Source organism: Pistacia vera, unplaced genomic scaffold, assembly GCF_008641045.1.
Source record: "Pistacia vera cultivar Batoury unplaced genomic scaffold, PisVer_v2 Contig954, whole genome shotgun sequence".
In the NCBI taxonomy this organism is placed as follows: Eukaryota; Viridiplantae; Streptophyta; class Magnoliopsida; order Sapindales; family Anacardiaceae; genus Pistacia; species Pistacia vera.
This window is the reverse complement of record NW_022196839.1, coordinates 230,672-252,657: the sequence shown is the minus strand read 5'-3', so window position 1 is coordinate 252,657 and position 21,986 is coordinate 230,672. Positions and strand designations below refer to the sequence as shown.

The window sequence follows — 21,986 nt, the reverse complement described above, 5'->3', positions numbered from 1 at the left end:
AAGAAATGGGGTTGTTTCTGTTTTGTCAACTGATTGATGAAGAAAGAGTAATACTACACATACATCATTTTCATACAATATTTCTCGTATAACATTATGTGATAAAATATAATTGATTAATTTAAAGTTAAAATTAAACTTTCACCTAATCATATTTTACCACATAATATTGTATGAGAATGATGTATATGTAGTATTATTCATGAAGAAATGAGGTCAGTTTTGTGTAGAGAAAGCCGAAGTAGCCCTCTCCTCCCCTGTATAAAACCCAGCCCCCAAGATTTGCAAATAATTGGAGATTTGTTTTTTTGTACAAAAAGGAAGAAGGGGTTTATTGTTTTCGAGTAATGCTAGTCTTACAAAAACAAATACAAAAGGGGCATACAAAGACAATTGCTGTCCTTATCTTCATGATTTCTCTCTCTCTATTTTTCCCTCTTTTTTTTTTTGTTTTTTTCTTTTTGTTGATGTCATTTTATAACCGAATAACATTTCTCATTGTCTCTGTAACGATAACATTTTTCATTATTCTCTCGTTCGAGAACCTATTAATTTTTGTATTATTATTGCAATTTAATAATTCAAGTCAAATGGGAAGTACTCTTTTCTCTCTCTTTCTTTCAATGTCTAAACATGGTCCACGTAGTCATTAAAGCAACTCATGGGCTCTCTCTCCACAAATGGGCCCATCTAGGGCCCATTAAGTAGGGTGGACCCTGGGTCTATTACATACCAAAAACATAACACATATCTTAAATAGTGATCCTGACTTTGAGTACTACTACTAGTAGTAGTACTAGTTGATTAAAAAATTGGGTTCCAACTCTTTGTTTTTCATGTAGCCTTGCACATGGATAGAGCCCACTTTCAACATAACTCAAATTCATCTCTTTCCATTGCCGCATGTGGATATAATAATTATTGGATTGCTTAAATTACATAATTCTAATTAAAGTCAATGTAATTATAACTATAATATATAATGATGTCAGTACAACTCTGATTAAATTAGATAATACTAATTAAAGTCAAGTATTTTATAGAAACCATAAAATGGGTGAGGAAGCAAGTGAAATTCCCTAAGCTTTATGGAAAAGGAAAAACTTTGTTCAATGAATAAGTCCAGCAATCCACTCTCGATCGATGCATAAACTTATATGTATATATTATATAAAATGAAGTTGCAGAGAACAAATTGGCATAAAATAAAGAGTGGTTGAAGCAATTGAAACGTAGGTAAAGAACTATTACAACACATGAAAGTTTCTATTCTAGTCTCCAGAATCATGCACCATTTGGGCACATGAAGCCAAAATGTATTCCACTATTTGTTCAAGGGTTGGTTTCCCATTTGACATTGAAAAGGGACTGATTATGAGCTTCCACTTTGACATAAAAAGGAATTTAGAAGTAGTTAAAAGACAACCCATATGAGTACCCATGCCATGCCGTTGGAACAAACACAAAGAGATGAAGCTTTAACTCAGTGGCCCATCTGAATTTTCTTTACTACCACAAAATTTAAAAATCTCATATTAAGGTGAATCTTAAATTTCCTTCATGAACATGCTATCTGCATAAACGTGTTTTTGATGTATTTGCGATGCAAGATTTGACAGTCTGGATATTGCCCTAGCTACTTCCAACGTACAACATTAAAACAACTACTGTATATTTGTCCAATTCCATCCACTGGAATTTCTTTTCTTCTCACAACCCTGCAACCTCTTACTTAGACATCACATTTACCGAGATATTCAAACACATGGGTCGTATATCCCTTGTTGCTTCCACTCCAATTGCCCATTCCTTCTTGTTCTCATTTCAATCTTAACTTCTAGTCGTCACCTACGGCACTCTTTTTTATTTAAACTTTTATAGTGCAAACAAAACGCTAACTTACATGCTGGCATGCAGGGTTCAATTTATTTCAAACACGCAGCTTCAGTTTACAAGTTGCAACCGCGCCCATTGTTTTGAATTAGTGGAAGCATATATTTAAAGAATTATACAAAATAAATTATATTTAACATGGTTTCTGTAAAGCTTAATTACGTAAACGGATGAGAGAAGAATATATTAATATCACAAAGCAATGGTATCTCAATACCTAGTAACAATCTCCCAAGACTACGTCAAACAATATGATGCCTACTAAAACCCGAAACTAATGGTATCTTTAAGCAAAACTCTTTATATTTCAACAAAATTTGTGACAACCTCACTAAATTTTCTCTTCCGTGAGCTAATTGGATTTTCAACTTCTTATATTTATAGGCTAATGAAAATCTACAAAACCTAATATTGTGAAATACAAACCAAACTCATGCCGAAATCATGTACACATGTTTATAAAAATGGAGTTCTTGGTATTGGTCTAGATGTATAGTTGAATCCCTAGCTAGAGTGATTATTTTATGTGCATGCACACAAACCAAATTTGTAGAGTCAACCAGTTGAGTTAAAATACGGATGGACCAAACCTAAATTTAGTTGAAATGCAAAGAGACTATGTGATAGCCAGACACAAGTCTTCATCAGAAAAGAACTAATTTCACCGGCCTATTTATTATATCAATCTAGACTTTAAAGTATTACAATATGTGTCTAATAAAGAAAAGGCAGTTAATTTCCGAGCATCTTTCACATAATTCCTAAATTATCAGTCTCCATAATGCACTTATAGAAGCTCAGACTGATTTATGTCCTTCATTGCCACAGCGCATAATTATTTACTTTTATTACAAAAGTTGCAGTATAATTTGTGAATTATTAGAGGAAAGTACTTTCTACTGACACATACTCCCCACACATATTATAATGTCTATAACTCTTATATTAACAATATTATGACATTACTCTATATCTTTTTATGAACCATCGTGTTATTTATATACATTTTATTTAGATGTAAATGAACAACTTTTATTATATATATAAGTTCAACCCTAAAAATTCCATAATACGTCCCTATACATTATTTCATTCTTCAAATAAATTAATGTCTTAACGAAGATAAATAAAAATGTCAAATATGCCTCATTTCAAGTTGTTTGCGATACTTGTTTATTATATCATATTTTTGGTCATTTCCTCTTATTGATATAACTCATTTATGTTTGATGAAAATTTAAGTATAGTAATGTCTATTATTGGAATTCAATTTTTCAATATAGTAGAACATTTCTATAGTCATAATGTTGGGATCAACTAAATTTATTATTATGAAGAGGTTATAACTTAATAGATGTATAATTAGTTATAATAATTTTTTTTAATTCAAATTTATTTATTTATTTTATAATCATGTTTTAGTATTATTAGGATTTCTATTCATGTTTTAGTAGTATTAGGATTTCAATTAATTGCTTTAGTAGCATTAGGATAATACGAAAATAGATATTAAAGAGTTATTGTAGAATTGAGTTATCAGATTCGACAGCTTCATTACACTAATCAAATAGATATTAATATGTTTTATCAATAAAAAAATGAGTAACAAGTCATATATGCTTTAATTGAAAAAAAAAAATATTACTATAATTAGACAAGAAGATGAATGAGATAATTCTGAGAATGATAGTACAGAAATACTAAAAATTTCGTGTCAAGAAATATTTTGAACATACTTGAAAAGTTAGAAATATTTTGGTTTCAATAAGAAAGTGTCTATATTGACAACTTATTATAAATAGACACCTTCTTATGAACCTACAAGATAAAAGATGTGATAACAACTTTATAGTATAAATCATTGTCAAACAACTTTAGATAAATATTTTTATTCCATCTTAAACATTTAATGTAACATAGCATATATATTCTATAATATACATATAATTATTACCATATAAAGACAAGTTCCTTAAAACGGGACTTAGAAAAATTATAACTTATTACAATGTGAAAATTATTCTTATTTATGACTGACCTAAACTAAGACTAAATTTTTTCATAATTATATAAAGATTATTCATGTATAGAGTATAACTATATGGGGGTGTTTGGTTGGGGGTTATGTGGGATTACTGGGGTAATGTCATCTTATATTACCTGATTACCACGTTTGGTTGGCAAAGTAATATAAGATTCCGGTAATCCTCAAATACCAATAGTAGTTACTATTGGTAATATATGAGGTAATCTGATTACTTCCATTTTCTTAGGTTTTCTAAGATTACCAGGGTAATCTTTTTTTGTTACAATTCTATCCCTTATTAATAAAATTATAAGACAATAATACCCTTGTTATTTAAACAATTTACAAAAAAGTTATGGACATCTTTAACCTTACACACAAAAAATTTAAACCCGTTTATACCCTCCAACTTCAACAAAATTAAAAATTCCCAATTCATTACTGTCTGAAATCCCCCAAACCGAACTCCTTTACTCATCATCTACGAATTAAATCTTTATCTATCAAATAATTACCCATTTTTCCATTAAAAATTCCCAGTTCATTACCGTGTGAATGCCAAAACCTAACTCATTTACTCATCATCTACCGAATTAAATCTTCATCTACCAGATTAATTACCCACTTTTCACACAGTCGAACAAAAACCATTTGCATTTAACTTTCAGCTTCCTTCATGTTCAGATCAAGTAATGCAAATTTCAGCTTCCTTTCATGTTCAGATCAAGTAATGCAAATTTAGCTTCTTCAGATCAAGTGAAGTGCGTCTGCTGCAAATATCTCGTCTTCACTTCCAGCAAGTCGTCCACTGTTCCTTGAATCTGTGCCGTCGTCTCAGCCGAATCGAGGTATCATCCAGTTTTCAACTTCAGATCCGCAACTGTGTTAGTGAAATGCAGATTGAGCTGTAAATCGTTCGTTTGGTTGGGTGTTGTTATTTATTGAGTCAGTCAATGTCAAATCTGTTATTCCTTCTCGAACTGAGCCTTTTCTATACACACAGCATCAACTTCAACCACCTTATTCCTTTTGTTAAGTAGCTGAAATCTTGATGATGAGCTTTCAGCGTTATCCCCTGTTGCACATGTCTGATCTTTATCTTAGTGCTGAGAATGACCGAGCAGCTGACAGAATCGATGAGGGTGTGTCATTTCTTTTGGTTGTGAGATATCAGATTCAACCAGGATAACGTGTTCTAGACAGCTTTATGCATCAGCTAACTTATCATGTGAGCCTTTTCTATACACACAGCAGTTAACCTCAACCATCTTAGCATCCAGTTTTCTTAAGTAGCTGAAATCTTGATGTATCAGATTCAACGAGGACAAGTTAGTTAGACCATGGCAAAGTTTGACGTCTGTTTTGTGTAATTTACTCTTTCGGAGCACACATTTGCATCTTCAAATTTTGGTCGTGCACGCTTAGTGTTAAGTGCATCTTTTTTGGCCCTACAAATGGGCAAAGTTTGACGTCTGTTGGTTGTTTTGTGCATGTCGTTGGTTTTGTTTCAGTGTATCATTTGAATTAAAGTTTGCATTTCACTTGCACTAGTTAGTCTCAAAGTAGGATTGCATATTTTTCGGTAACATCTTAAGTTTTCATAATTTATATCTCCAAAAGGGAGGCTATTGGTTAGATCTGTTGCTAAGGTAATTTAATTTGAGTTTGTGTATGAGGAAAATGGCGTGCATATATTATTATATTTCCACCTAATCCTAGAAGTTATGCACAAGGTTTAGGTACATTGTAGCCAAACAAAAACCAACCCACTGTAGCAGGGAGTTTGGATTGGATGCAAAGTCATAAAAGCTGCTAAACAGAATATAGACCTAAACAAATGAAACCGTGAAAGAAAAATTAATTGCCAAGCTTAAAGAATAAGGTATCTGAATTAACTTCAGAATTTTGAATACTTATATATTCATAGAAAGCTGTGACTTCATGGCCTATTCATAGAAGAACAGAGGGTGATGTTTGTGTAGGAAACTGTAGAAATTCTCGGGAATTATGTGAGAAGCTTGTTCAGATTAAGTAATTGATTTGAGAACTTGTTACTATGTGATATTGGATTGAGTGTTATATGAATATTATTTGATTTGACATCTAGGAAGTTGCATAATTTCAATCAAGGATCACCAAATTTTGTATTCTGTCATCTAATGAATGGGATATCTACTTCGAAATTGTAATTATTTTCCAGCTTAATTTCAGTTCTACTCTGTCTTTGTATTAACCATTGTAATTAATCAGGTTTGGGTGTTGCAGCTGTTTTTCACACTCTTGTTTGAAGAAAGAGAACATCAGGCTTTCTTTGTTACTGCTCTGAATATTCGGATTCCTGCCCATCATTTTGAATAGGTATAATTTTTGTTTTTGAACCCATTGCTGCACCTGCATTTTGCTTCAAATAAATGCATGTTTGTACTACTTTGAACATGGTAAAAGGGCAGATTTGTTTCTCTTATTTTTTACAAAGTTGGCTTGATAAAAAGTAATCGTTACATCATATGTTGTTCTAATATTCTGTCAGTTTTAAGCTGAGTTTTGGTGTTGAATTGAAGTCTAGTTGACGGGGTTTTATATGTTTGAAATTTCTGTATGTTATGTCCTTTTCCCCAAATATTATGTTAGTCTCTTCCCTCATATATGACAATAATCCAATATTCTCTTGTGGACAGTAATGGCTCGTTTAACTAAAAGGCAGAAGCATTTGGTGTCCATTATGATGATGTATTTCATATGATGGACACCCTAAACACATACTAGTTTTACGACGATTGTCTTGCTGCTGAAGAATAGGAAGACATAGACGGGGCATATCATATGCGGGTAACTTTCGCAGTAATCATACCATTAGGACCCTCATTTACGGAAAATGATTTTTCAAGATGATAACCAATTGTAGTGAACTGTAGAATGAATATAACAGCTTTTGAGAAATTATGTCATTACTTCAACGTGAAGGGGGGTTAAAATCAAATAGAATACATCTGTAGAGGAAATGGTTGGTAGTTTTCTTCACATTTGTGCACACCATATCAAGAACAGAGTCTTAAGCCGCCAGCTAGCTAGGTCCGGTGAGACAGTTAGTAGAAATTTTCATGCAGTGTTGAACGCTATTTTAAGAATGCATACAATTTTACTGAAGAACCTGAGCCTATCACAGGAGGACTCAACAGATGAACGCTGGAAATGGTTCAAGGTACAAATGAAGAACCTAAACAATATATTATGGAAGTTTTATGTAGGTTCCTTTTTAGTACAACACTAATTTATAAATTTGGGTTATCCTTTGGTAGAATTGTTTGGGTGCATTAGTGGAACATATTAGGGTTCAAGTTCCCGCTCATGATAAACCTAGGTATCGCACTCGGAAAAATGAAATTGCGACGAATGTTCTTGCTGTTTGCACACCAAAAAGCAATTCATTTATATTCTCCCTGGGTGGGAAGGTTCAGCTGCTGATGGTAGAGTCCTTAGAGATGCAATTAGTAGGAGAAATGGATTAAAGGTCCCTCAAGGTATAGTTTCTATACAATTCCAAGTTCGTTACAAAACGGTGAATGATTATGAGTATCTATAATTGATATTTTTATTATCATGCTAGGTTTTTACTATTATGTGATGCGAGTTACACCAATGGGAATGGGTTTTTGGCACCTTATGAGGGCAGAGATACCATTTGAATGAGTGGAGAGATGGTTACACCAACGACACCTCAAGAATTTTTCAACATGAAACACTCCGAGCAAGAAATTGCATTGAGAGATGTTTCGGCCTCTTGAAAGCCCGTTGGAAGATTCTAAGTGAGAAATCTTTCTACCCTATCAAAACGCAGTGCAGAATAATATCCGCTTGTTGCGTACATACATACATTAGGTCTGAGATGGCCATTGACCCTATGGAAAGTGAGGTTGGTGAGATGAACAATACCCACCAGAAGCCGATCCCGAACCTGAATTTATAAGCCATGTGGAGCCAACTGATGCATGGACTGCATGGGGGATAATCTAGCACACCAGATGTTTGAAAGTTGGCAACAATCTAGGCTATTGTAATTAGTTTAGGGTGTTATTTCTAGCTAACAATAGTTATGGTGTTTTGTACTTCGTAATATATATAGACGTTTGAATGTAAATTATTTGTGTTGGAATATATGTTTTTTGTTTTTAAATCTTATATGTATAAATATATCTACTAGTTTTTGCTATTTGTGGATTGTAGCTGTTGTTTTCTGGTTCTGTGTAATTTCTTCTACTGTTGGTCTATGGCTGTTGCTGCAATCGACTTGGTGTATGTTGTAGTTCTATTTATATATGAATTGATATAATTCAGTATGTGCTTGTTCTTGGATTAATTTGGGGTGTTTTGGAGTTCTGTGTTGTTTGACTCTGTCTGTGTGGTTGTGGAAGTGGTTCTCGGTTGTTGTTGTTGTGAGTGATATTTGCAGGAGATAATAATTTTTCTTCATATTCAAAATTGCATGGGGTCGACTATTTTAGACTTGGGAGATTTTCTAGTTGGACCAAATTGTGACTCTGTATTGTTGACATCATTTGTCTGGATTATATATTTCGTTTATGGATCTTCTATTGTATAAATATATTCCTGACTTTTATTATTTAGTAAGGGGTAGTATGATTCAAGATTATTATTTGCCTAATAAATGTTTAATTTCTTTTTCTAATAGTTCATTCAACAATGGATAAGTCGGCAGCTAGTGGAAGTCAGATATGCCTTTGGCAATGTATGACCCAAGCAACAGTAATAAAGGGAAGAAAAAAGTTGGTGGAACCGGAAGCAAAAGACAATGGACAAAAGAGGAGGATGCCATTTTAGCTAATTGTCTGCTTACTTTGAAGGAATGCCGTCATTGGGGTGCTGACAATGGTACTTTAAAACTGGTTTCTGTTTCAACTAGAAAGATGATGGCAGAAAGAATTCCATCTTCTGGCTTGAAGGCAACACCACATATTGAATCACGATACAATTATTGGAAAAGGCAGTATAGTGCCATTTCAGATATGTTAAATACGGCAGTGGCTTTGGGTGGAATGATGAAGATAAATGCATAACTGCAAGCATGAATGTGTTTGAGGAGTGGGGGAAGGTAAGGTTTTTCATCTTGAATGCATCAGTAAATTTAATTTGTATATTAATTGTAAATGTCATCTATCATTTTTTCTTTACAGAGCCATCCAACTGCACAAGGATTAAGAAACAAACGTTTCCCCCACTACGACACATAGCCATTGTTTTCGGTAGGGATCGGGCAACTGGAGCTAGAGCGGAGACCAGCTGATGCAGTCGAAGATCTTGATTCAGAAATTCCAAATAACAACAATGAATCAATGGATGTTGATGTGATGCTGATAACGGGAGTAACGTTCCAAACAATGATGATGTGGCTGGCTCTGGAGCTAGTGGAACGTTAGGACAATAGTAGCAAAAAGAAAAAGAAATGTGATGGCATCTCTGAAATGGTGGACCAATGAAAAAGTGGAGGGATACGTATGAGGTTGCTTCCCGAGGGATGGAACAGGTTGCCGTAGTTTTTGGTAAATCAGAGGATGAAGTCAGCGTTGTTTGCAAAATTGAGAATTAGGACTTTAACCCCAACAGAGACGATAGATGTTTTGGAGGTAATGTGCAAAGATCAGCACAAGATAGATGTTTTCATGGGGTTGCCGGAGTCACTTAAGGAGACATATGTCTTGCGCTACTGAACGAAAGTAATGTCTACCGCCCATCTTTTAGCCCCTGAGACATGAAGTTGACGGGGTTGTATATATTTTGACTGTAATTAAGTCTATGTTGTCTTGTCTAAGGACATATAAATCCTTAGATGTTTTGATGTGTTTGTTACTGAAATGGTGATGGGTTTAGGTTCCACATGGACAGTAGATGTATATTTTGTCGATCACCCGCTAGTAAAAGGAAAGCAACGTCAAGGAGGGCTTTTGGTTTTAAACACGAAGGGAAGAAGTCCAAAGTCAGTAACCAAAGCATTTGGTGTCAATTGAAGACAGCGAAGTGTTAAGACATCTTCTGTCACGGTGGAGTAATTCTTAAAAGCATCATTTGTTGTTGCAACTTCTGATTGGATTATCTTTATTGGCAGGGAAGATGGAAGAAGAAGGCATGATGCACAATTTGATCCACTCACTGTTGAGCTCCAACTAAACTGAATCGAAACTCAAGCACCACTTTGTCGTTCAGAACTTGTAAAAATTTGGACTAAGTTTATGTTTATGACTATTGCCTCTAGATTGCTTTCAGTGGGGTGTAATATATATTGTGGTTGTGTTGGATGCTACAATCTTGTTCTAAATATTCATTTGTTGTTACATTGCTTTAGAGATTATGTATGACAAATTGTAATGGCGGGAATGAAATGGAACAGATAATCAAGTGATAAACTGATTATTTATACAGAACAGCAAAAAAAAATAAAACAATAAGCAAAGTAGCCAACCCTTAAGAACAGCTAAAAAGCCCACGGGCTGCTGCAAAAAAAGACAGGCAACCTTATACAAGACCAGCGAAAAAAACCAAATAAGACAAATAACTGCTGCCCGCAAACACTGGAAAAACAGCAGTTGCTGGTCAACAAAAAACTGCCAGTTGCCGGCTAAAATAAAAAAAAACTGCAGCAACCTCACTAGTACAACAGCAGGACAACATTTACACGCATTTCAGAATCATCATGGATGTCTTTCTAATTCTGAAGACTTCCTGCAATATCAAAATGCCATTAATCTACAGCTTTTCCCACATCTTAGCAAACCTTAAATCACCATGCAGAACACCAACATTTTAATAATAACTTCATTAACAAATTGAAGAATACATACATATCTTACTATATATAAATACCTGCAAGCATGGGAACTTAAAAGGCTGGCCAGTTTTGGCCAGTTACATAGCTTATGATCTAAGCTGTAGATTAAGAGTATCCCAACACCCAGAACTTGCCATACACCCACAGAACTAGCCAGAAACAACATATCCAATAGTGATGACCAACATTTCTACTGGGATGAGGATCAGTCTCACCAAAACCAGGAATATCATAAATCAACAAGCAAATACCAAACTCTTCCAGAAGTGAAGTCTTAAGTCCACGGATTCCTGATCAAGAAGGATACACAAAACAAATAAAAACTTTACAAATGTATGTAAAAATACTAGACAATACAATCTTTTAACACTAAGATTATCCAACCTGCAAATCAAGAGGAAAGAAACGTATGGGGAACAATTATAGAAAACCTAGCTCTGTCAACAACACCTGGCACCCTATATGCCATGTATCACCATCCGGAAGCAAAATTCGGTCAGCGCTAGCAGAAGTAGGAATACTTTCTTTATCAATGGGGTCGCTGAAGTGTTACTTCAGTAGTTACACACAATACTGCACACAGTTAACCCGTCACAGATTATATGATAGCAAAAGGAGACTGCCGCAAAACCCTTTTTCTGGTTTTTGGTTTTTAAATCACAAACAATCAAAATTGCTCCTGTCAAAACTTTAATTCGTTCCCTACATTTCTCAGAAAATAATCCACCACTGAACAGAAAAGAAAAAAAAAAATTCATCACAAAAGACAAATTTTACCTTCATTTTCTGACCTACAAAAGACAAATTTTACCATTTTTTTTACCTGCAAGAGCAAGAACAGGACGAAACAAATCACCAACCAGCATGCAGAGGAGCTTTATCTTCAGGCAAATACTCATTAAAGAATCTAAGTTGAGCACATAATTTCGCACAAGGCCCTTTAATTCTCTCGAATCCTCCCAAGATAAATGTAAAAAAAAAAAATTAATCATCAACGGAGAATATAGTGTTTGATATCAAATTAAGAGTAGTTGTGAAAGCTGCTCGGCCAATATCTATGGCTCTTCTGGCATCGCAACTTTCTTGAACATAAGAAATGAGCTGTATCACTTTCTGGCGCGCCGGAGGTGCTGATTAGCATCCAGTTTTTTAGTAGTGAAAATATTCGAGTGCTGATTTCCTGAGAGTTCTCAACTCAGTGGAGGCCGGTAGCCAAGCCATGCTGAAGTCATCATGCGGTGGGCGAGAAAGGCATTGGCGACGGAACGACCCTTTCAGTTCCTTATGAACAGCAGGGTATAAACGATACAAGCAAATAATCAGGACTGTTAAATCCATCATAAATCCCACCAAAAGCCGGAAACTGCTATCCATACGCCGTTACGTTGGTGGATTCTGGCAACCAGCGGTGGTTGCCGGCGGGACAGTGGCTGCTTTGGGGGGGGTGTATTGTTTTTAGGAAGGGCCTATTTTTGCCGAGGTTTTAAAGATAGGAGTTATAAAATATAAATAATATTATAATAAAAATATTAATTAAGGGACACTTTAGTAATTAAACAACATACCCACCAATTTATTCCTTCTAACCAAACATTTAATAAAACATACCCATCAATTATTCAAACTAACCAAACACATTTTTCTAAAGATTCCAGTAATCTTCTAAGGTAATCTATCTTTCCAGTAATCCAACATTCCTAGTAATTAACATTCCTGAACCAAACGCCCCCTATAGAGGTTCTCGTATTTATTATGTATCAAATATCAATCAATGCATTCTAGCATAGAGGCGCGATATCAAAGACAAAGTCAAATGTACCAACTTTGATGTCCTAATGCTCTATGCCCACAGCCAAGACAAAGTCAAATGTACCAATTTGATGTCCTAATGCTCTCTGCACAGCCCACGTTGTTGTTATTACTATTATAATACAACCTTTCTAATACAAAGAAAGCATATGATGCTAATTTCACAAACACCAATCGGCATGCCCTGTCTCACAATTTGATAACACAATCAAGAACTTAAAATATCTTACAATGAAAATATTTTCATTCAAAACAGTGTGCTAAAGCAACATCTATAACTATAAAACTCATCAAATTAGAGGGTCAAATTCATAGTCTTCTAATAAAACGAACAAATTTTACATCCTTGGAAGCACCCTGAACCTGATGTTGCCCGTAATTTTCATACTTATTCGTCACTTGGTGGAAAGCATCTCATCTATTTGGCCATTCTGGTTGTAGATCTCCACAAGTTTCTTTGCATATGAAGGCATGTGCTGGTTAGCTCTGAAAGCATTGAGGATCTAAATATTAATAACATACAAATGCTTTCATATTGCAATAGCTACTATAAACTACAATGCACCTTTCTTTTCCCCAAGCCCGGTTTACATGCAGATAGTTCCGGATGGTATGATAATCAAGTGAATAACGGGCAAATTCCAATCCTTTTGGACCAATCTACACCACAAAAAGGGCAAGTGTATAAGAGTATGTATTTGTTTGCTTTCACTACGGCACAGATACATTTTGAAGAAGAATCTTTACCAAGTTTAGTAAAAAAGCTATCAAATTCCCAACAAATTTCGGGGCAGGTTGAGAAGGACCCTTCCCTGAAAGAATAAAAGAGAGAATATGAGCTTCTCATTTAACAACAGAAACTAAAAGGAGGCTCGTATGAATATTTAATTTTATTTTCAGAGAATGAACATTCAGATTTAGGATGAAGAAATGAGTTCTAACATCAAAAGAAAAAGTCTGAATAATTGTTTTAGTTAGTTGAAACAGTTATGTGCATGTCTTTTTATTCTGTAGATTAGATGGTTCAAAATCAGTGCCGTGAAGTCTTTTGACAACAAGCTTATATAAGCGAAGCCCTACACCACCAAATACTAGCTGTGTGTCTAGTTAAAGTGCTTGAAAGGGATGAGTCAAATATAAAGCAGAAGTACAAGATTTACATTAGAAACTATGAAGAAGAAGCCATACGCACCCATCTTAGCATTATCATCTGCCTTAACAGTCTCCATAACAAATGGGCGTCGGTTACCCTGAAAGCAAAAATTGTTGCTTTGAAGTCAGATATTCTAGTTTAGTAAATTCCTAATGTAGTGAGAGGAAGACGTAGCATAGGCTTTACACTGCTGGTTGTTGGAATAATCTCCAAAAGGTTTTCTACCAAACTCAGCATTTCCTTTCCACGTTCATTCCTGCAATGAAGTAATGAAGAAAGAATATCATAATTTTAGTTTTCATAGAAAGAATTATGTAACTAGAATCAGAAAGCCATCACTCGTAAAGATGATGATTAAGAATAATAAGCTGCCAGCATATTTGTAATCTCAGCAATGTCGTTACCTGACAGTGACATACTGTGGATGTTGTGTCATGCTGACTCCTGGATATTTTGGAACACCCATGTATCCAACCACAAGATCCTGAATTTGGTCAAACATAATACAGCATCCCCTCAAATTAGGACAAACTAAAAAATGGTCAGTGAATTGGTTCATTTTGTTTGGATAAGTTTTAACTGATTCTAATAAGCAAAGAGACATTTTTAATTTCATTTGAATTGGTTGAACATTATAAATTTGTACCTATAACCATGAATGTCAATAGTATATTTTTAATATCAGGTGAACTTATAAGTTCTCAATATGTCATCTGCCATCAACCAAGTGATCTAAAGATCTAGAACCATCACCAAATTTTGTCAAGAGTGTAAGATTATAGTTACATTCTAATCCTCTCTGAATCTTTTTTTGACTTTGAAGTACCTTAAGTTACTAAAGGACTTTAAATAACTTCAAAAATTTGTGGAGCTTCTGACATTTTAGAAAAAAACTAGGAATGCTGGAGCTATTAACACCACGTCTCCCTACTCTTCAACTTCAACAGTCAAAAAATACTTATTGTTGGTAGGGACTAACTTAAAACACTTTCAAGCCTAATATCTCAGTAAAAAAAGAAAAATGACTAAAGATCACTGCAAACAATGGAAAAGAAGGGATTTCACATATATCTTCCAGATTATAGGTAGTTAATTTTACAATAAGAAGTCGAAGAACTTTGTTATGGCTGAGCTTGCTGTCGACTTAAATATAGAACACAAAAGTGCTTCACTGTTGAAAATGATAAAAAATCTAGAGGTAGAAATATCAATATCGTGGAGAACAACAGATTCAGAAGTTTCATTTTAACGATGGATGTGGAGTGCGCTGAATGGTTATGTATAAGAATCCTAGAGGCCACGATTGAGAAATCAAGTTCAGGATTTTTTAGAATCTATCAAGAATCTTCCAACCAAGTCTGGCTAGAGAGGCACAGCAACAGAAAAGGAGCAATGCTTAGCATCTTCAGATAGGAGGTGGAAGAAGATTGCAAAGAATCATCGTTCCTCAAGGTGTTGATTTTTGGGGGTGGAAGAAGATGGCAGAGGCTCTGAACAATATATGCAAAGGGGGGATGAGCAATTTTAGATCGAGCATTACCAAAGACAAAGTACAATGGCAACTTGCAGAACCAAAGAAATACAAGTTTTACCCAGAATGACACTCATACTAACATGTTATAACTTCATAACTTGTTAAAGGTGAAGATGTAAGAATGACACTCTTGCATTACCACCAGTGGGATATTATAAAATGAGACTTAATGAAGGTGTTTGAAGAATTTTACTATGGAAGTGTGGTCAATGAGATTACTAATGCTACTTATCTATGTCTTATTCCCGAAAAGAAAGACCGTCAAAATTACAGATTTTAGGCAATAAATCTTATCTCTAGTCTCTACAAGATAATGGCTAAAGTTCTCTCCAACAGACTGAAAGCAGTTCTTTGTGACACAATATCTTCTGCCCAATCAGCTTCTGTCAATAGTAGACAGATCTTTGATGCAATATTGGTGGCTAATGAAGTTGTTGAAGAATGTAGGAAAAAGAAGATAGAAGGGATGATGGTTAAAATTGATTTTCAATAGGCTCATGACCACGTTGATTGGGGTTTTTTAGACTTTGTCCTTGAAGAAAAAGGTTTTGGGCAGAGGTGGAGAGGTTGGATTTGAGGTTGTCTTCAATCTATGAAATTCTCTGTTTTCATCAACGGTAGACCAAGGGGTTACTTTTGTGCGACAAGAGGAATAAGGCAAGGTGACCCCTTATCCCCTTTCTTAATCACATTGGTGGCTGATGGTCTTAACAGACTCATGGAAAAAGTCATTCAAACCAAAGTTATCCAAGGCATCCAAATTAGAAAGGACAAAATTGAAGTCTCTAATCTTCAATTCGCTGATGACACTCTTTTATTTTCTGTGGCTTGCATAAACTTGATAACTTGTTAAATGTGGTGGACAATTTCAGGATACTCTCCAAGCTTAAAGTTAATAGGTCCAAAAGTCTTATTGTGGGTATTAATTCTTCAGTAAAGAAAATCCAAGCCCTAGCGAGTAAATTTGGCTTTACAGTGGGAAGTTGGCCTCTAAAGTATACGGGTTTACCCCTGGGCAATAGTCCAATAAGTTCAAGCTTTTGGGATCCAGTGGTAGAAAAAATTGAGAAAAGGCTTGAGGGATGGAAAAAAGCATTTTTATTTAAAGGAGGAAGAATTACTTTGATTAACTCGGTTTTTGGGAGCATTCCCAAATTATTTTGTGTCCTTGTTTAAGATCCTTAGCTATGATGACTGAAAAGATCATGAGAGATTTTTTACGAGTAGGTTTTGGGGAAGATAATGATTCTCCTGTAATAGGATGGAGCAAGGTGGTGAGGCCGAAGGATAGAGGGCTTGGAATTCGAATTTGGTGCTAAGAAATAAAACTTTTCAGCAAAATGGCTTTGGAGATATCCTTTGGAAAATGAAGCTCTTTGGCACAAAGTCATTGTACGGCAACCAAGCAAATGGATGGGATTCAAAAGTGATTTCCTATGGTTCTCTCTTGGAAGCCCTTGGAAAGAAATATCTAAGGAGTACTCTAAATTCATTGATCACATCAAGCTTGAGGTTGGTAATAGGAAGACTATCCACTTTTGGAGGATAAATGGTTGAAGATAAACCTTTTGTGGATCTTTCCCAGGTATATAGACTATGCAGAAGGAAGAATGCTTTCTATCTAGATTTGTGCTTCTTCTACTAATTTAGCTGTGTGTTTAACTTTATAGAAACCTTAATGATAGAGAAAGTAGAGAAGAATTCTTAAGAAGCAAATTCTCGGTCAAGTTGTCATTGATGAAACAAAAAAAGTAGAAGAGTGTGGGATGGAGAGTTGTGGGATTTCTCTTGCAAATCTTATGATTCTACGAGCAATTAATTCTGATTTGGAAGGTTAAAATCCCACCCAAAGTTCAATTTTTTGCTTGAACTTTGGCTCACGGGAGTAAATACAGCTTATGTTGTGCAAAGAAAATTGCCTAACCTGCACCTTTCTCCTTGTTGTGTTTTGTGTAAGAAAAGTTCCGAGACAATTGATCATTTATTTTTGCATTGTCAAGTGGCAGGAGGTTTATGGGGTAACTTATGCAGGGAAAGACCAGTTGGGCTATCGGCTATCCCCAAAACCTGTGGAGATTTGGAAAGAAAGGAATGCTTGCATTTTTGAAGAAAAATTGTGTAAAGATGTTAGAGGTATATAGGATAGGATTCGGTTCTTAGCATTGCTTTGGGCCTCGGTCCCTAAGGATTTTCTCAATTGTTTACTTTTCTCTATTCATCTAAATTGGGATGGGTTATTAATTAATTTGATATTCGAGTTTTTGTATAGATTGATTCACATCTATATTGTACAGCTCTTGTCCTTTTGAGAGTCTGTTGTGGACATCTGGTCCACTGCTGTAACTCTTTTTAGCATCAATACATATAATTTGTTTCCTATAAAAAAAATAAATTTTTTTTTACTAATATGGCAATATATGAAAGGTCTGAAGCTGTAGGTGAATGATTGAGTAATTACACTACCTTATCTTATAAAGGGAAAATAAACGGGGGAATACAAGTAACAGGAGCTGATATACTTTCCTAATAGTAAATAACAACTTACCGCTAAAGCATTTGTGTAGTCGAAACAGCTGTTGATATACACCAGAAAAATAAAAAATAACAATCATTATGAACAATCTTAATCTTCAATAAGCAACATAATAAAGAAAGTTACAAAATCATCTCCAAAAAGAAAAATCTTGCAGAATTAATTAATAGGAAATTCACAAAATGAGGAATGAGAATATTGCGTAATAGGAAGGGAATGCAAAACAAGATAGCACAAATTCTATTGTGCTTATTAAAATTTTCTTCTCTTTCTTTGTCCCTTGATAATTGCTTTTATAAGAAGAAATTGGTCCTCTTTGGCCACTAAATCTTGAAGGCTGATGAAACAGATGAGTATGGAATATATAGTGCAGTACATTTCTTTATTTGGAAAAAGTAAGTTAATATTTTGACAGTAATACATTAATGTATAAATATTTATGCTAAATTTTTATACTAAACTGTTAAAATTTTCTGTAGTTGTAAGTTATTATAATTTTATCACAAAAGCCACGTTAAAACTTAAGTTAATGAATTATCTTTATTATTCATGACCTGATTTATAATTTGAAGCAAAGTTCTAAGCATGCAGAAAGAACAAGAAATTACCTATAGCAAGAAGGAGCAATAACATCAACTAAATCATTTGCTGGTAGACAGAAATAAGGAACCTGTTTTAGTAAAGATTTGAAAGTGGATGAAGCAACAAAAATTCTGGGCCCAAAACCAAATTGAAAGTGCAGTGACCATGTTACCTCTTCAATGTGGCCATCTAAGTGCTTCAAGTGGACCTAGCAAAGTATAACAAACTATCTAGCATTAGTTCACATGAGAAAAAAAATTAAATGTCTGGGGATTGACAATTGCAAAAAAAAATGCTTAATGATAAAAATATGTCAGCAATCAACAATTAGTTATTAGACATTTGCACTAAAAGACATGATAGAGTAATAGATAGTTCAAGAGAGGCAGAAACCACTAGTTACACTTATAATATGTTATTCACATTTGAAAATATTTTCTTTTAAGTTTGAATTGTTCTCTTTCTTCTTTGAGTGGCAACGTGGTATGAAACATTGCCATTGTTTTGCTGCTATATTTATTAATTCAGTTATCTAAATATCCATATGCGATAAGTTAAACACACAGAGAATGAGAGGATTATTCAGAACAAACCTTGTAATCCTGCATAAACTCATAATGAAGAACTGTTTCTGGTTCATTACTTGCAGCCTTTAGAAACTTATCTAGCCCTTCTCGAGTTCCATTGTCCACTATTGCAAGACATTGTTAACAATGATTTGAATGATTTGTCAGTAAGGTAGCTGAATCCTAAAGCCATACACTACTTATCTTAGAAATCTACGAGTTGTGTAAATACCATCCCTTTTCTACCCAACTGAGCCACTAGGATAGGAAGTTTTAACAGTCTATTTAAAGCATTTTCAAAGAGCAGATGATTACACATGCAAGGCTAAATTAAAAGGATTTTGATATTTAAAAAATATTCAATATTTTCCTTTCCATTTAAAAGAAATCTAATGAGGTAAACCTTCAATGGGCATGTTTATACATCAAATTCAGTATGTTCATATAATACCCACTGCCTAGGGCCCTAGAGTACTCTAAGACTTCACATTTAAAGGATTTGTGAAATGGATAGAACATTACCACAATTGGTGCCTAAAACATAAAGCTTGTCCAAATTCAAATAGTGCTCCACAGATCTTAATGCTGCAGTTTAAGAAATTACTCTGCATTACAATAGTACAAGTCACAACAAAGAAAATGACCGAGCATAATTTTTTTTTAAAAGAGAAATCAACTATACCTTGCACTTGGCAACCCACTCCACAAAAGAGAAGATGCTTTACACCTGCAGCCTATTGTATGGAATAAATCACTGCCATATTGCTAAAAAATTGAAGTGATTATGCAAATTCCAATACATATAAGTGCACATGGAACAAGCATGAATATGAGTGGATGAATTCTTCTCATAACACATACAGTCAAATTCATGAAAGTTGTCAATCACAAATATGATATATTGGCCAGGATATTCTTATAATTGATACAAACTCACTCTTAAAAACCAGCTTGTAAGAGGAGGGAGCCCATGTGATTATTAACCCACATGCCTAGTCCATATTTTAGCGATGTGGGACTCAATGTTGGATCGTTACAATCAACCCCCCCTGGAACTGACGTCCAAAGCGGCTTGATATACCCAATTGGCAGGGCTCTATACCTCCAGGTCGCTCCATCAGTTGGGAGGGCCGTCCTAGGTGGGTGTCACTCCCATGACGTTTGCCCAGGGTGTGGTCCTGCTCTGGTACCAATTGTAACAACCACAAATTGGCAGAACTCACTCTTAAAAGTCAGCTTGTAAGAGGAGGGAACCCATGTGATTATTAACTCACATGCCTAGCCCATAGTTTAGCGATCTGTGACTCAATTTAGGATCATTACAGTGTTTTAGTCACCACATAAACTTCCTAGTTTATCTGCAAAACCGAGGTCCATCAACTCTAGGTGTCTAACCTATCAAGTGATAATGAACGAGACCTAAATGCACATACTTTGTAATTGTATAAAAAAATATGTTTACAGTCTATCTAAGTCTAAGAGTGCAAGGACTTTGATTTTAACTGCATCTCCATTACTTATCTGGAGAAAATTAGGAATATTTTCCTAACGTGGTATCTACAAAAGACAGCTATGCAAATTTGATCTACTTTTACTTTCACACAATGCTCAGACATTCCATTGCCCTGTAAACGGCACTCCAAAACATCTTTAACATCTTTTATGCAACTGTACTCAAACCTTACTGGTCTAGTGAGAGTTATGTTCTTTGTTTTAAAATGAATATTAAAGTGCAAAACGAATAAAGAGGAGATTTATTAATCAAACCTCAACTAAGGCAAGGGTATCGAGATTAGGAGATAATGTTGGCTTGACACCTTTAGCAGCCAGAACTTCTTCAGGTGTCCTATTGAAAATGAGAAGAAAATACAAAGGAACAAACAAAAATAAGAAACATAAGCAAATAGCCACACGAAAATCTCCAATCAGGAAAGTTCAAATGTTGAAGCAATCTATACTAATTAAAAAAATGTGACGTTGCAAACCTCGCTAAAACAGGCCTTGGGCTAAGTCTGTCATCTGGATCACTACAAAAACAAATTACAAAGACCATGAAACTTCACAAATTAAAGAATTCAGGTTAAATATTAAAGATTAAATATTTGTGTCATTACCTTTGTACACAAACGACAGCCTCAACCATGCCAGTTCTGAGCATCTCCATTGCAATAGTTGTTACTATCCCAGTCCACTGAGCTCCTAAAATTGAAGTCAGTCAAAGAACATACAATTCAAATTCCATATTAAAACAATAGACAGTCAAATTATGCAGAAATAACAAGATAATACCTTGAATTGGATTAGTTTTACGAGCATACAAAACTTGATCGTAGACACCTAAGTAAGTCTCTTCCAAGGAATCTATTTTTCTCCCTCTACCATGCACTACAGGTTCCAACGCCTGAATCAGAAAATGCATTAGCAAAGCGATAAGTTTGGGTTACAAAAAAAAAGACTTACTTCAATTTTAGACATGCCGTCTCCTAAGAAAGCACAAGCATTCTTCACATGAGCAATGTAGTAAGTATCACAGAGACCGCAGCGACTGCGCCATGCATGTATATGATAAAACAAATGAACTAATTAATAAATTGATGAAAACACAGCTCGGATGGAATAACAAATGAAATGTTTAGAACCTGCAATGGTCTTTGGCTGGATAAGTGCCACCTGGAGGAATGGGTTTGGAGCGTTTTCTCCAGTCTTCTCTCGGCTGCTTCACTGGTGACTTGTTGGTGGAGTTTGAGGGAGATGAAGAACAACAAACGGTACCAAAGGGAGAGAAGTTAGAAATGAAAGATGTCATGGTGATGGGCGAAGAAGCTGAAAGTTAGAAGAATGGCTTCATTCCCACCGCATCTTTTATATACACAAGATAATGCAATTACTTCCCTCCTAATTTTTACTTATCTTACGAATCATTGGATATTTCTGTAATTGTAATCCTTATGGAAAGGGCTAGGAAGGTGAGACTTTGGTTTGGGCTTAGGCCCATTATCACTGAAGAAACTTAACATTGGGCTCAGGCCTGATTTAAGACTAATGCCGA

General features: G+C 34.9%; 1 protein-coding gene across 1 annotated transcript; it reads right to left on the bottom strand.

Moving 5' to 3' along the window:
* Positions 1 to 12,569: 12,569 nt before the first annotated feature.
* LOC116120994 (7-hydroxymethyl chlorophyll a reductase, chloroplastic) lies at positions 12,570 to 21,755 on the bottom strand. Its single transcript, XM_031406963.1, has 18 exons — positions 21,577 to 21,755; positions 21,398 to 21,482; positions 21,227 to 21,338; positions 21,052 to 21,136; positions 20,923 to 20,964; positions 20,705 to 20,783; positions 19,620 to 19,671; positions 19,460 to 19,522; positions 18,965 to 19,062; positions 18,544 to 18,579; positions 18,398 to 18,459; positions 17,802 to 17,829; positions 14,127 to 14,206; positions 13,909 to 13,978; positions 13,762 to 13,819; positions 13,317 to 13,381; positions 13,135 to 13,229; positions 12,570 to 13,055 (listed from the first exon to the last, which is right to left on the bottom strand). Exons 1-18 carry the CDS (start codon positions 21,741 to 21,743, stop codon positions 12,965 to 12,967), a joined length of 1,368 nt encoding a protein of 455 aa, XP_031262823.1. The 5' UTR covers positions 21,744 to 21,755; the 3' UTR covers positions 12,570 to 12,964.
* Positions 21,756 to 21,986: the final 231 nt, after the last annotated feature.